The sequence below is a fragment of the Sus scrofa genome, chromosome 1 (assembly GCF_000003025.6).
Source record: "Sus scrofa isolate TJ Tabasco breed Duroc chromosome 1, Sscrofa11.1, whole genome shotgun sequence".
NCBI lineage: Eukaryota > Metazoa > Chordata > Mammalia > Artiodactyla > Suidae > Sus > Sus scrofa.
In genome coordinates, this window is record NC_010443.5 from 226036365 (window position 1) to 226053252 (window position 16888).

General features: G+C 39.5%; 1 protein-coding gene across 7 annotated transcripts in view; it reads left to right on the top strand.

Moving 5' to 3' along the window:
* Positions 1–16888, top strand: part of TMC1 (transmembrane channel like 1) — a 396445-nt gene that overhangs the window by 321764 nt on the left and 57793 nt on the right. For all 7 annotated transcript variants that reach the window (XM_021064884.1, XM_021064871.1, XM_021064852.1 and 4 more), the window contains one exon: positions 7852–7994. In XM_021064884.1, coding sequence (XP_020920543.1) covers positions 7852–7994 — 143 coding nt within the window. The remainder of the gene's footprint in view (positions 1–7851; positions 7995–16888) is intronic.

The window sequence follows — 16888 nt, forward strand, 5'->3', positions numbered from 1 at the left end:
TTAGCTCTCCAGCTTGAGGGCATTTTGAACATTGCATATGGAGATCAGTGGTGGTGAGTCAACTTTGCCTCCTCTTTTCTGCTGGTTGTCATAGATGTGGGAGGTGGTTAGGAAGTCTTAGAAGGGGCAGGAGAGGAGAGTTAACTGTTACGTGTTAAGCAGGCACATACACTAAATTTTATCTTCATAACAACCCTTCAAGATGAAGATTAATAATCTTTTTATAATTGAGGGAATTAGGACTCAGAGAGGTTAGTTAGTTTCCCAAGTATGGATAATTAAAGGAGGCACTGAAATTCAGACTAAAATGTGGTTGATTTGAATGTAAAATTGTTTTACTCTAACAGGTCATTCCAAGTACCCACTTCTGCCAGATCTCGTTCTTAAGATTCCTTGTACCCACTTTTGCCAGATGGCATTCTTAAGGTCTGTCCTCAGAGGAGACTGTCAGAGACAGTCTAAATGTTTTTATTTTTGGTTGGTTGGTTTTTCATTGTTTGTTTTTGTTTTTGTTTTTGTTTTCCAAGGCATGCAGAAGTTCCCAGGCCAGGAATTGAACCCATGTTACAGCAGCGACCTGAGCTACGGCAGTAACAATGTCTGGTCCTTAACCCAGAGATTTGCAAGAGAACTCCAGAGACAGTTTAAATAATAACAAACAGCAATTCAGTTCTTATTTTATCCACATCAGCAGTTCTTTTAAGTAGTGATCTTCCAAAGTAAGAGTGACCTCTCTCAGGTAGTCTCAGTTCTTTTCAGTTCCTTCATCTCTTAATATACTGGCCATATTTAGAAGAAAAATTTTTGTGATTTGCATACATAATGATATATCTTTTCTTTAGGAATATTTCAGTAGTTAAAATGCATCTTTGTTTTTAGGGAGCTCCCCTTTTTTTTAATTGAGGAAAAATTGACATACAACATTATATTATGTTGTATAATGATATATAACATTATATTATGTTATATAATGATTTGATATTTGTATATATTTACAAAATGGCCACTGCAATAAGTCTAGTTAACATGTCACCATACATAGTTACAGAATTTTTTTTTCTTTTCATAAGAACTTTTAAGATTTATTCTGTCTGCTGAAAACAATGTACAACCTAAAAAATTGAGATTACATTTTATTTGGCAGCTTCACTGAGTACTATAACCTGGGGTGGCAGCTTCTCAGATAGCTCTGAGGGATTGTTCCAAAAGGTAAGGGAGGAGTCAGGATATATAGGAATCTTTGCTGAAAAAAAAACAAAACAAACCCATTTGGTGGAACGTAGAAAGATCACTGCTAATCACAAAAACCAGACATCTCAAGTTAATAATTTTTGTGCTTTTCTCTGTATGGGAAGACACAAGAGTCTGGACTGACTGAAATTATTCTTTTGATCTGCATCTTACCTTCTAGGACCAGGATCCTTTTTTTCCTCCTTCCTGGTGTACTGTTGGGGTGGCTGCAGTGGCTAATGTTTCGATGGCTGAAACATCCTCTATTTACTGAAATGGCAGGCAGCTTTGTCCACAACTCTTTTAGCGGCTTTCAGATATGCAATACAGCATTATTAACTATAGTGCCTTGCTTATGTTATATCCCCATAACTTATTTATAACTAGGAGTTTGTATCTTTTGATTCACGCTACCCATTTCACTGTCTTTTGGAGGAGATCTGAGCAGCACATGTACATGGCTGCTAAATTGTTGTTATTGAGTTTCAGCAAGCTTCAGAGCATGGCCTCTTTGCCAAATCTATTATCTCAGCCTAGCCCAAGGCTGACTCAGCAGAAATTGAACTCCTAGGTCATGAATAACTCCTCAGTGAGGGCAAAAGAATGGCCTCAAGTCAAGCTTCTAAGCCTCTTGTAGATTCCCATGTCCATCCCTGGAATGGAGATCCTGAGATTGGAAGAGGTGAGGAGCCTCTTACCATAATGAGACTTCTTTAAAGACTTCCCTGAACAGAGGCAGGCATTGCTCAGGTACATAGTGCTGGGATTGGCAGTACCTAAGGGCTGTTCATCCCTGGCTCTCATATTTGCTTCACTTCCTTAATGTCCAGTGCAAGTCTTTTTGATTCAATAGGCTCCTTAGGTTTGATTTTAAAAAGACATATATGGAGTTCCCTGGTGACTTACTGACTTAAGGATTTGGAGTTTTCTCTGTTTTTTTGCAGCAGCTTGAGTCGAAGCTATTGTTCAGATTTGATCTCTGGCTCAGGAACTTCCATTTGCCATAGGTCTGGCCAAAACAAAGACAAACAAACAAAAACAAACAAAAAATGAAAACAATCCTTTTTTGAATAGACAATACTAAGGTCTTTCCAATACAGTCTATGCCTAGGTAACAACGAATATCTCTTTTCATGTATGAATTCACATGTCATAACTTTAAAGAACTACTAGGCAGATTTACATTTAACAACAAAGCCCTGTAACAGAGTCCTTTTAATTTCTACCTTGTAAATTTCCCCTCTTTTTCTGTGTGGGAGGAAATCACACATAGCATCTCGTTTTATAGCACTTAGATTGTTTCATTTTGTAAGAGCTTTAGCAATTAGTAGGAAAAATTAAATAGTTTTGTCAAATACTTTCTTGGTGTTTTGATTTATTTAATCCTGATATAATATTGTTATTTTCATGTTACACTCTTGAATGATTTACTCTGTTCTATTAAAACTGGTAATAGGAGAATAATAGAAAAGGGTGGCTTGGATGATAATTTGAAGAAGCTTAATCTAACTGAGGATTGCTAATGACTACTAGAAGCAGTTTCTCTGTTCACTTAGTCATGCTGCAAACATAAACTGAATATGAGATGCTGGGAATACAAAAGTAATTGATATATGTTCCCTGTCTACAGGGATCTTATGGTCTAACTGGATGTGCAAACAAACAATTGCCATATGATGTGACAATCTCCAGCTAAAAATATATATGTCCTAGGCACATGGAAGCATGATGAAGGGAGGAGTTGGTGTTGAAGTTTACTAGAGTTCTGAGAAGATCCAGTAAACAATAACTCTGTTTCTCATCTGAGTTCAAAATAATTTGTTTGAAAGGCAAGCCCAGTTAGTTTCATTTACCAATCAGAAAAGTCACTATACCTTCCCTGGGGTGGAGTGAGTGAAGAGCTAGAGAAGGTATGGGATGTATTTCATTTAGTGGAGCTCTGTGCAACTGAAGGAAATGACCATGCATTTCCCCATAACAACTGTCTCTGGTATAGAGGTTAGTAAAGTCTTTACAGAGGTATCTTGAACTAGTTTTAAAGGAAGAGTAGGAACAAGCTAGGTTCTGAAATGGGGAAGATAACTGGGAGCTGTATTATAAGCAGAGGGATCAATATGCACAAAGATATGGAGACAGTAAATGGTGCTATGCACTCAGTACCCATAAGTGATTCAGCAAAGCTGGTATTCAGGGAGAGATTAGAGAGGCGGAAGATGAGTGCGTCATACAAAAACAAGTGTATATGGAGTTCCTGTCATGGCTCAGTGGTTAACGAATCCGACTAGGAACCATGAGGTTGCGGGTTCGATCCCTGGCCTTGCTCAGTGGGTTAAGGATCCAGCGCTGCTGTGACCTGTGGTGTAGGTTGCAGACGCGTCTCGGATCCTGCATTGCTATGGCTCTGGCGTAGGCCGGTGGCTACAGCTTCGACTAGACCCCTAGCCTGGGAACCTTCATATGCCAAGGAGCGGCCCAAGAAAGGGCAAAAAGACAAAAAACAAACAAACAAAAAAAACAAGGGTATAATCATGGAGGACAGTTGGATTCTTTATGCTTAAGAGTCAGAGCTTATTCTCTAGGCAATGTAGAACATAAAGTTTTGAAGCAGGATGGAAATATGGTCAGAGTTATCCTTTAGAAGATTCTTGTGAGTATGGAATGGGTTTGTTGGTATAAGGTGGAGGAAGACAGGCCTGTAAATGGCAGTTATGTACAGAGAAGGGATTGGTATCAGATATGGGGATGAGGCATAAACTACAGGATTTAGCAAGTGACTGCATGTGCCTTATGGGTGAAAATGGGAAGATAATGAAAATATCCAAGTTTCTGGCCAGGGTGAGGATCATTTCCTGAGACAGGAGGAACAAACAAGTTTTGGGAAACTTTTAAAATGTACTGAGTTCAAGGTTCCTGTGAAACATCCAAGTGGACTGCAATGTGTAATGGACTTTGAGCATAGGGTCTAGAATTCCCCACCATTAGTGACAGTTGTGGATCATGGCGCAAAAGGCAAATGGAAGTTTTCTTTACGGAAGTGAGCATGGTTAAAAAGGCAGTGGAGCATAATGAAAAGAACTCAGTCATGGAATTTTAGACAGACCTGGATTTTTAACCTACCACATACTTTATGTATGTATGATATTAGACAACTGCCCTGAGCCTGTGATGCATGGATGGGCACCAAAAGAAATTGTCTACTTGACAGCTTTTTGAGAGCCAGGGTAACATAGACAGGTAGAAGTTCATTTCCTCTATTAAAAATAAGAAGATCTGTGAAGACTCAGCCCAGCTTCTTTGCTGTAATTGACATACTTCCTAGCCAAGAACCATATAACATCAGTATTATAACTCTAGATCTCTGTTGGAGCAAAAGAAAAAGAAACTCAAAGGTGAGCAAAGCATGAGGTAGAAGCTTGGTGAGTCTAGTTGGAGAGAAGGTGGGTGGCCAGGGGCTGGACTCAGTGTATACTGCAAAAGGGTCAGGCTGCCTGCTGTTCTTGAGGTTTGTTTTGGGTGTTGTTAGCCATCTCAGTCCTTGCTTCTCTCTTGTATCTCCACTGGATCAGATTTTTGTTTTTCTTTTTGGCTGTCCCCATGGCATGTGGAAGTTCCTGAGCCAGGAATTGAACCTGTGCCACAGCAGTGACAATACCGGATCCATAACCCTCTGAGCTACAAGGGAACTTCTGTATCAGTTAGGTGATGTAATTCTTTATCTTTTATCACACTTGAAACTTCCCTTAACACTAAGGTATAAATGATAATAACTCAGAGAAAAGTGAAATATAGTCCAATTATGTGGTACCACTTCCCCTTCAGCAGGCATGGTTCAGAAATTATGGCTTCCTTTCTAATTTTGACTTTATATATTTTTTTTTTTTCAAAATAATGGCTTGACAGTTACCACAAACTAAAAGGGCTTACTAAGGATGATGAAACTCATTTATCATCCTGGAGGTAGAATGTTGTCTTTCACAGTGAATATTTATTTGTAGTGAGAAACACCAAAGGGATGGAATTCTAATATAATTTCAGGTGATACCTACTTGTAAAGGGGCTATTTGAACGCAGAACTTTTTTAGGGGCCTCTGTAATTCAGTCTTCCACTCCATCTATGTACAGTATTTGGCAAATAAGTTCTCAATAAAAGCTAGTTAGGTAAATAAATACATGAGTTGATTCCTAGTGACCGCATCATCAAAACATTCTCATGGATGTGTGTCAATGACTAAGGACTAGACCAGCTGCAGCATTCAGACAGAAATTAGTGTCTTAATAGACAATTTGCAAGCATGGAGCCCAGAGTTGGACAGGAATTTTCTGTGCTCATTTGAAACTTGGCTCCGAATGTGGTTTCTCTGTCACAGATTTGGGATGGGAGAGTGCTCCCACAAGGAAAGCCATGTGTGCTGACATGGAAACCGAATGGAACTTTGGCTAAGCCAGGAGTTGCTTCTATTTTTGTCACTTCCAGATGTCTGCTGTTGGAGTTTTAAGAGAAAGGGAAAGATGCGTGGCGTGTGGTGGGCCCACCGGGAGTGGGGAAGAGGCATTCCTCTTTTAAGCCTTTCGAAGTGTTTAAAGCCACCCTCGATATGCTACTGAGATGGATTGGAGAAAGCTCTTAAAAATTGTGTGCTTCAACAGTACCTCCTCTTTCTTTCATATAATCGATGTATATGTAGAAATAGGTTAACTGAAGAAACCTTTGCAAAATAATCAGGATTCCAAAAACGGACCCTTTCCCCCTTTGGTTGTGATCTAATATTTATGAAGTGCCAGTCATTGAACATATGCTGAATGGTACATACACCAGATGAATTAGCTGCCCCAGTAGCTATTGTGCTAACCTAACAAGCTCACCAGATGTTTGTTATATGTTTACATTTCCCTTTTATGTTATTTTGGAGGTGTATTTTAATCCCAATACTGCCATTATAAATTAGAGAAAAAATTTCAGGTTGTAATGTTTATGTATGTAGAGATGAAGCCCTTGGAAATCTTTCAATAGTGGTGTCCAGGTCCTTTCTAAGAGGTCCTGGCACCATTCTGGATCCATGCAGAGTGGTTCCAGGTTTTTTTTTTTGTTTGTTTGTTTGTTTGTTTGACTGGGTAGATATGACATTAGTATGATACAGGGCCTGGTAGGCAAGGAAAGGATAGGCAAAGCATTATAGCACAGTGGTTAAGTATATGGATTTGAATTAGACAGACCCAATCTCTGCTACTTCCTAGCTAGGTGAACATGGACAAGTTAGTTAATATCTCTAAAGCTCAGTTTCTTCATCTGTAAAGTAGGCATACAGCTAGTAGCTATTCAGCCTTTTTTGGATGGGGTAGTTATGGTATATAGCACCTTCTTGAACTAGGATGTGAGTTCACCAGAAATAAGACAAAGAGTTAGAGATGAGGTCAGCCTGTCACCTTTATTGTTAAAACTGATATTAAAGAATGCAGCATCTTGGAGTACCCCTTGTGGCTCAGCAGAAATGAACCTGACTAGTATCCATGAGGATGTGGGTTCTATCCTGGCCTCACTCAGTGGGTAAGGATCTGGCATTGCCGTTAGCTGTGGGGTAGGTTTCAGACGTGGCTAGTCCCGTGTTACTGTTGCTGTGGCAGTGGCTGGCAGCTGCAGCTCCAATTCAGTCCCTAGCCTGGGAATTTCTGTATGCCATGGGTGTGGCCATAAAAAGCAAAAAACAAAAAACACAAAAACAAAACAAAAAAACCCCACAACAAATTGTTGATATTATTACCGCAATTATCTTCTTACTTCACAAAGCATAATAGTTATTGTTTTAGGTTATTGCCCGAGAGATGAAGTCAGAGAAACTGGGAAAGTAGATATATAGTAATAGAAAAACAATGCTTCCAAAGAAAGAGTGTAAAACACTGAATGAGAGGAGATAAAGATGAAGACTATTATAAGGGAAGCAGCATCAAAACATGCCAGTTCTGTGTACAGAGAGCAGTTATACTCAGGTGGCTTTGAAAGATGATGATTCCAACCCTGGCAGATAATTTTTGGGAAAGAGCATGTAATTGCATGAATAAACATGCTTGTTAGGGGAGAATGCTATAATAGTCCTGATAAATAGACGGTTGTGCATTTGGTTCCAATATCATCTTATCTGCTCCTTGTTTTTGCTGAGTGTAATCTGAGACATGGCTCTGTGATTCACAGAGGACCAGTCTAACTGTGGCTTAGGTAATTGGAAGTGGAAATTTGGCATGACACTTTGAGGAAGCACGTTTCAGATCCTTCTTCCAATATTAAGCAAGCTCTTAAAGTTGTAAATCTAATGATACTATGAAGTGTGTTTTGATGTTTCAATCAATGGGAATTTCATGGTAATGGCTCCACAGCTGAGCAAGCCTATATTTGGTCTAAAATGTAGTGTATTTAGAAGTCCCTGAATTTCAAGTAAACCAAGAGGCTGTCAATCAATGTGGCAGCTAAAACAGCCACTCCATGAAGCAAAACAGTAGGGCTCATGTCAGAGCCATCTCCCAAGTTTGAAAATTAATGTCATTTTGTTATTCCTCTTAAAAGTTGATCTTTTTACTTTGAGTTGCTTTCCACAGCATCTGTTAAGTGGCTTTGTTTTTGGACTTTAGGGCTTGGCTCAATATTCTGTCCTCTTTTATGGCTACTATGACAATAAACGAACAATTGGATGGATGAATTTCAGACTGCCACTCTCCTATTTTCTAGTGGGGATCATGTGCATTGGATACAGCTTTCTGGTTGTCCTTAAAGCGTAAGTTTTGTTGGTCTCTTGGGAAGCAAACAATGATTTTTGGAATCAAATGGGAAAATTAATTTGAAAATTGGATAATTTTTTTGTTTCATGTTTAGAGAATGCAGAGTATATGAGATAAAATGTGGTTTTAATACTGACACTAATATTTGACTATTATATTGCCCAAACAAAAGGGTTGAACACAGAGGCCTTTGATCATCTCACTGGGTCACACTGATGCTTGCTGCCTATGCTATATTTAAGCATATTTTAAAATTGTGCTTTTTCTGTATTTCGAGGTGTGAATCAATATTGCAAACAAGATAGGGAAACAGCTTCTGACCTCTTTTTGGTACAGAGGGGTTTGTGACTTGCACAATAAGCTCAATAGGTGGAATCTGTTGTTCTCTCTTCATTAAAAAAATAAATAAATAAACAGAATAATCACTCATCCAAAAAAAAAATTCAGCTCTGGAAGACAGCCAAAACAAATGGTTCCCAAAGAGACTGTCATGATTAACTGTATAATCATGGTTTGTCTTGGAAGAGGATTTATTAGAGCATGGGAAAGAATTTCATTGGGGAACTAATGAAACTGCAGCTTATTTTCCCCCTGTCTGAAACATATTTGTAAAACGCCACTTCAAGACACTGCAGAAACCTGGCACAGACATTTAAGCCTGTAAATAATTTATCCTTTAGCTAATTTTCTGAACCAGTTTAGGAGAAGTCTTGAAATATCTCAGACTCTCCACCCTTTTACTAAACTATGCACAAGGTGAATTGGTCTTTTGCTTCATTTCAGGGAAGGACCTCTACCTTATGGTGAAACTGAATTAATACATACAAAGCACTTAAACATGACTAGCATGTGGTGATTGACAAGTGTTAACCCTTTTATTAGGTTTATAATTCATAGGCTTATTGAAGAACCAAAGCCAGAATGTGAGGTGATGAAATTACATGATATCCCTAGCAGTGGGGCAGTGATATATAGTTATGCAGTTGTACATTAATAGATTTGTGCATTTATTATACTAATTTTTTGGCAGATGAATTTAAAGCATCTAGAACAGCATTATGCAAAGGAATATAAGAGAAGGTACATACATAATTTAAAATTTTCTAGTAGCCATTTTAAACACATACATTGTAGAACAAATTCAGTATATCTAAAGTATTTCTTCAACACATAATCTGAAAATATTATTGAAATATTCTGGGTTTTTTTGGTACTGAGGCTTTGAAATCTTGTGTATATTTAACACAAGTAATAATTCAAGTGCTCAGTAACCACTTATTGCTGGTGGCAAAAATATTGGATAGTGCAACTCTAGAGGAAATGGCAACTTTTTTGAATTAGCTCAAAGATGCCATTTAGGATAGCTACAGAGAGCACCGCCATGGTGACTTCCTCTCAGACTCATTCATGTTATGCCAACCAAACAAGCCTGGCTTTGGTCCCTCCTTCTGGCAGGGGACCTTTGGTGCTTTATCACCTGATTGGCAAGTGGTTTAAGCTCCTTGGCCTGTATGGTAAGACAGCTTCAGAGCGATTTAGGACTCCTACACTACTCCTAGCCCTGGGGGCAAGGCTGATAGAAAAACAATTGATGAGATAAAAATGATTTGTACAAAATCATTTATCATCCCTTTCCTCACTCCTTCCCACCCTAAACAAATACATTCTTGGAATAAACATGAGTGGTTTTACCAGAGACATGACTCAAATCAAGGGAAATTGAGGACTAAAATCAACTAGGCAACTGATGGACTTTGTCATCTTATCCATACTGTTTGTCTCAGCAGCTTCATCCATAAAAGGGAGGAAAATGTCTAATTTTTTTGGTTAATTAATAGGGAAATTTGAAAGAAAATTAGATGTATATCCAAGGAAATACTTTGAGGTTTTTAAGATAAGGTGACTAACTTTGTTCACCCAGGAGTTTTAGCACTGAAAGTCTTGTGTCCTGGAAACCCAATCAGTCCCTGGCAAACCAGGATGGTTGGTCACCTTGGTTTTAGGCCCTTCCTTCCTCTGCTCTTTCCTTCCTTGAAAATTATACGTTGAGGTTGCCTCTCAAAGATAAAGTAGTTCAAAAACATAGCCTCCATGAAAAAGGAAGAATTTTTGTAAGTATATACACTTTTTTTTTTCTATAAACAAAGGATGGAGCTGTACATGGAACATTTTATAGCTATCAGAGCCCTCTCGTAGTAAAAATGTGTTGTTAGCAGAGTTTGTCTTTGATATGCTTACTTATTCCTTTTAGTATTCCACTTCCTTTCTTGCCAATTTCACATGCTATAAGTTCCAGGTTTGCTTGTCCAGCTAGAGTTCCCTTCTTTGGGAGGTTGTCAACAGATACAACCAGTGATAAACCTCCATTCAAAACTTTTTCCATCAAGTGGGTCAGTTTTATTTGAGGCCTGCCCTTCGCTCAGTGCCAGTGCAAAGAGGGGTGATGACATCTTAAGTTAATAATTTTTTCCACTAGGCAGGTTAAACCATTGGAAATGTCTGATTTCAACCCTTTTGACCTACAAAAAAGGCATTTAGGAGTTCCCGTAGTGGCTCAGTGGTTAACAAATCTGACTAGGAACCATGAGGTTGCAGGTTTAATCCCTGGCCTTGCTCAGTGAGTTAAGGATCCGGCGTCTCGATGAGCTGTGATGTAGGTTGCAGACGTGGCTCTGATCCTTCATTGCTGTGGCTGTGGTGTAGGCTGGCAGCTATAGCTCTAATTAGACCCCTAGCCTGGGAACCTCCATATGCCCTAGAAAAGACCCCCCCCCCAAAAAAAAAGCACTTTACATGGTTCAACATATCTCGTGGTGTCCTAGCTTGGTCACCAGCATGAAGTCAGAAAATCTAAGCCCTTGACCCATGCCTGTGGTTTACTTCTGGATCATGTCCAGCAAATGACTTCATAAATTTACCCTTCAGCTTCCCCATCTGGGAAAAGTAAATAATAAATTAACTACCTCGACCTCTTGTTAAGTTTTTGAGAAAGACAAATATGATAATGTACATAAATTCTATTTGCAAAGCATAAAATGGTAGAGTGATGTAGGACTCATTATTTTTGATTATTTTTCAAAAACATTAGCCCATTTGAAGTATGTAAATCTCTGTAAGTAATGGGGACAAGCAATGGGGGAATTTAAATGATCTTAGAGATGCCTGCCAACCTACAGTGTCAACTACATGTCATCATGCTCCTTTTTTTTTTCAGTTCCATATCACTGTAGTATTTTATTTTATTTTTTAATTTAATTTTTATTATTATAGTTGATTTACAGCATTCTGTCAATTTCCATTGTACAGCAAAATGACCAAGCCACACCTCACTATAGTATTTTAAAAACCAAAACCTTATGGGATCTTTTTACAATATATCATATAACATTTTAATTTTGCTACTTATAGCAACAAGGATTAAAAAAAGGAGTAGAATAAGTGGAATAAACATTTTTAACCACTGAAATAAACCTTTAAGTACATACATTTTAAACTGTCTAGGCAAAAAAAATAATTTTTTTAAAAAATATCACTGATTATGGGAATTCCCGTGGTGGCACAGTGGTAACAAACTTGACAAGCATACATGAGGATTTGGGTTCAGTTCCCGGCCTCGCTCAGTGAGTTGGGGAGCTGGCATTGCCATGAGCTGTAGTGTAGATCACAGATGTGGTTTGGATCCTGCTTGGCTGTGGCTGTGGCATAGGCTGTCAGCTACAGCTTCTATTCGACCCCTAGCATGGGAACTTCTATATGCTGTGGGCGTGGCCCTAAGAAAAAAAAATTCACTGATTATATTATATGTAACTATTTGGCATTAAAGTTGACTAAAATCTTGATTTTTGGTAAGAGTTGTAGGGTATGGAAAACTCATGCATTCAGTGTAGTCACTCTTGGGAGAGGAAATTCTTAGAGGAATTGAAATCTGTTTAAGAGTTTTTTGATCTGACCTGATTTTATTAATCCCTAGGTTTCAGAGGGATTGAAAACCAACTAAAATTGTGTACAATAGTTTAAGAGTCTATAAATATTTTTTTCCTAGGGAGGGGCCCGGGTGGTTTTCATGAGATTTCTAAAGAGATCTTTATCCCATAAAAGGTTCAAAACCTAGTATATGACCCTAAGAAAACAGTTTAGGAAAACAAATTAAAAATATGTATTTTTAAATAACCAGTTTAATTGTTAAAATCATCAATGCTTAGCAGTCTTTTAATCTTGAAAGCCTGGAAATTTTTTTTTTTGTTTAAAAAATTAAGCCCAAGGAGACAAGATGGCGGAAGAGTAGGGGGACACGCTCGCCCTCTCGCACAAACACAACAAAAAAAAACACATCTGTAGGATAAATGACTCACACAGAACAGCAACCAATCGCTGGCAGAAGAACCTAAACTCCAATAATGGCAAGAAGTTTGTGACATTACTAGGTAAAACAAGAGAAAAGAGGAGAGTGGCAGAAGGTGAATCCGAACGGGACAGGCGCTCCCGAAAGGAAACTGCAGAGGAGAAAGGGATCCTGCACCCTGGAAAGTCACCTACTCGGGGGGGTGGGGGGAAAGATCAAACGAACCAGAGGAATCTCCAGATGCAGAGAAGAGTGTAGCAGTAAGTTGGAGTTCTGAAAAGCAGATCGAGAACTGAAGGGACCGTCTAAACTATGGGCACAGTCACCAAAAATTGAGACGCCAGGGTGGGGGCTGGGCACCAAGACCTCGGCTCTGGAGGTTAGTCCCCAGGAAAGGGCTGGGGGGCGGGGTGGAGCGGAGACTGCTTGGGAGGTATAGAAACCGGTCTGTCAAGTTTGACAGGGCAGAGACTGCCTGGGAGACTAGAAAGCAAAGCTGTCGCAGGGGAAGGGAGCAATATTCTAGGGGCGGGGGAGTGGAAAGCCACATCAGAGGGAACCTGGGAGAAGAGCCTCATCTGCACCCGCCCATGCTAGGGAGAGGAGGGAAGGAGGGGTGGGTCCCCATAGAATACTCCCCACACAACAGCAAGCTTACTGGCCCTCTAGCTAGCAGAAAGCTGTGCTTCCCAGTTCATCCCCTCCCCCCCACCCCCACCACCCCCTATGCACTCGGCGGACCTGAGGCTGCCTGCCATCCAGGAGGGTTGGCCTCAACAACTGCCTGAAGTCTACCACCGCAGGGGCTGTCCCTGCATAGGCCTGCTTGCCCTTTGGAGGGGCTACACCCCCGCAGAGCAGCACCAAACAGCACCAGCCCCTGAGAAAAGGCCTGCAGCCCAGAAAAGCTAGATCAAGCCTAGCCAGGCCTTGAAAAGATCTGCCTAATTCTCGGACAGTCTTTCTGAGTCGGGCTGCCCTGGGGAGGACCCTATTGGGTTGGCAGTGGCCCAGCTAGCCGCCCAAGACCCCAGGGGGTGCTGAGTTCTCACAGATCAGCTGCATAGGACTGCTAGCTCCAGGCAGGACCCCCTGCAGCCCAGAAAAGCTACAACAAGCCTGGCCAGGCCGTGAAAAGATCTGCCTAATGCTCAGATGGTCTTTCTGAGTCAGGCTGCCCTGGGGAGGAGCCTCTTGGCTTCGCAGCAGCCCAGATAGCTGCTCCAGCCCTCAGGGGGTGCTGCACTCCTGAGGAACAGCTTCCCAACACTGCCAACCCCCTGCAAGAACCCCACAGACTAAAAACACCAGAGCAAGCTCTGCATGACCAAGTGAAATCTGCTACCATCGTGGTGTGGACCTCCCAGTTCTGTCTGCCCTCAGGAAGTCCTCCTTTGCTTCAAAGAGACCCTGTTAGCCCCATCAACACTCCAGAAAAGCTACACTGCCTCAAAAAAGACTGACCAACAATGCCAGCCCTCAGGAAACATTCCACGGCAGTGACAAGGCAAACACTGCCCGATAACGGAGAGTACCACTCCCTCAGGAAAAAGTAAACAACAAGCAAGATGAAGAAGCTGAGAAACCACCCCCAGTCAAACCAACAGGAGAACTCACCTAAAACAGTCAGCAATGAAACAGATCTCTGCAGTCTGACAGACCTGGAGTTCAAAAGAGAAATAGTGAAAATACTGAAGGAATTAAGAGAAGATATGAACAGTAATGCAGATACCCTCAGAAAGGAACTAGAAAATATAAGGAGGAGCCAAGAAAAACTAGAACATTCATTTGCAGAGATACAAACTGAACTACGGGCAGTAAAAACCAGAATGAGTAATGCAGAAGAACGAATCAGTGATATGGAAGATAGAATAATGGAAATCACCCAATCAGGTCAGCAGACAGAAAACCAAATCAAAAAACAGGAAAGCAATATAAGAGAACTATGGGATAATATAAAATGGGCCAATCTATGCATAATAGGAATTCCAGAAGGAGTAGAAAAAGATAAGGGGATGGAAAATATATTTGAAGAAATTATTGCTGGAAACTTCCCAAATCTAAAGGATACTGAGTTCAAGATACGGGAAGCACAGAGGGCCCAAAACAAATTGAACCCAAATAGACCCACACCAAGACACATCATAATAAAAATGGCAAAAGTTATTGATAAAGAGAGGATCCTAAAGGCAGTAAGAGAAAAGCAGAATGTTACCTACAAGGGAACCCCCATAAGAATATCAGCTGATTTCTCTACAGAAACACTACAGGCCAGGAAGGAATGGCAAGAGATATTTAAAGTGCTCAAAGGAAAAAAATATGCAACCTAGAATACGCTATCCAGCAAGAATATCATTTAAAATAGGAGAAATAAAAATTTTTTCCAGCAAACAAAAACTAAAAGAATACAGCCACACAAAACCCAGGCTGAAAGAAATACTGAAAGGGCTTCTCTAAACCAAAAAGAAAGGAAGGAAAGGGAAGAAAAAAGAAAAAAAAAAAAAAGAAGAGGAAGAATTAGGACTGAGGAAACTGCAATCAGGGAGAAGTCACTCAAATAAGCCAGCACACAGATTTAATCATGAACATGCTTCAAACAAAATAAAATTAAAAAGGAAAAAAAAAAGAGTCATCAAAATCATAAAATGTGGGCAAGGGATTTTAGGAAATAAATAGACCCTTTTTGTTTGTTTGTTTGCATGTTTCTCTTCTTAATTTTAATATAGTAATGAAGCGTTTGATCCTACAGGACCATCAGGCTAAAACACACAATTATAGGAAGAGGTTAGCATACTTAAAAAACAGGGCAACCACAAGCCAAATATTGCATTCGCAAAAAATGAAAAAAAAAAACCAAACACAAAACACTCAAGCAGATTATAACAGGAGACCATCCCATCCAACCAAAAAAAAAAAAAAAAAAAAGAAAGGAAGAATGGAGAACCATAGAATCAACTGGAACACAAGGTTCAAAATGGCAATAAATAATCATCTATCAATTATCACCTTAAATGTAATGGACTGAATGCTCCAATCAAAAGACACAGAGTGGCTGAGTAGATAAAAAGGCAAAAACCTTCAATATGCTGCCTACAAGAAACTCACCTCAGGACAAAGGACACATTTGATTGAAAGTGAAAGGATGGGGAAAAATATTTCATGCCAATAGACATAACAGAAAAGCAAGAGTTGCAACACTCATATCAGACAAAATAGACTTTAAAACAAAAGACAAAAGAAAGACAAAGAAGGGCACTACTTAATGATTAAGGGATCCATCCAAGGAGAGGATGTTACTATCGTCAACATATATGCCCCAAATACAGGAGCACCCAGATACATACAACAAATATTAACAGACATAAAGGGAGATATTGATGGGAATACAATCATAGTAGGAGACCTTAATACCCACCCCTCACATCAGTGGACAGATCCTCTAGACAGAAAACCAATAAAGCAACAGAGATCCTAAAGGAAACAATAGAAAAGTTAGACTTCATTGATATCTTCAGGACACTACATCCAAAAAAAGCAGAATACACATTCTTCTCAAATGCTCATGGAACATTCTCAAGACTCGACCACATATTGGGACACAAAGCTAACCTCAATAAATTTAGGAGCATAGAAATTATCTCAAGTATCTTTGACCACAATGCCATGAAATTAGAAACCAACCATGGGAAAAGGAAAGAGAAAAAACCTACTACATGGAGACTAAACAACATGCTACTGAAAAACCAATGGGTCAATGAGGAAATCAAGAAAGAAATAAAAAAATACCTTGAAACAAATGATAATGAAGACACAACCTCTCAAAATCTATAGGATGCTATGAAAGCAGTGCTCAGAGGGAAATTTATAGCAATCCAGGCCTTTCTCAAAAAAGAAGAAAGATCTCAAATTGACAACTTAACCCTCCACCTAAATGAATTAGAAAAAGAAGAACAAAAAAGACCTAAAGTCAGCAGAAGGAAGGAAATTATAAAGATCAAAGAAGAAATCAATAAAATAAAGATTCAAAAAACAATAGAGAAAATTAATAAAACCAAGAGGTGGTTCTTTGAAAAGGTAAACAAAATTGACAAACCCCTGGCCAGACTTACTAAAAAGAGGAGAGAAAGAATCCAAATAAACAAAATTATAAGTGAAAAAGGAGAAATCACAACAGATACAGCAGAAATACAAAAAACCATAAGAGAATACTATGAACAACTATATGGCAACAAGTTTGACAATCTGGAAGAAATGGACAGTTTTCTAGAATCTTACAGTCTGCCAAAACTGAATCAAGAAGAAACAGGCCAACTGAACAGACCCATCACTAGAAATGAAATTGAAGAGGTCATAAAAACACTCCCTACAAATAAAAGTCCAGGACCAGATGGCTTCACAGGCGAATTCTATCAAACATATAAAGAGGAATTGGTGCCCATCCTCCTTAAACTCTTTCAAAAGGTTGAAGAAGAAGGAATACTCCCAAAGACATTCTATGAGGCCACCATCGCCCTAATTCCAAAAGCAGACAGAGATACCACCAAAAAA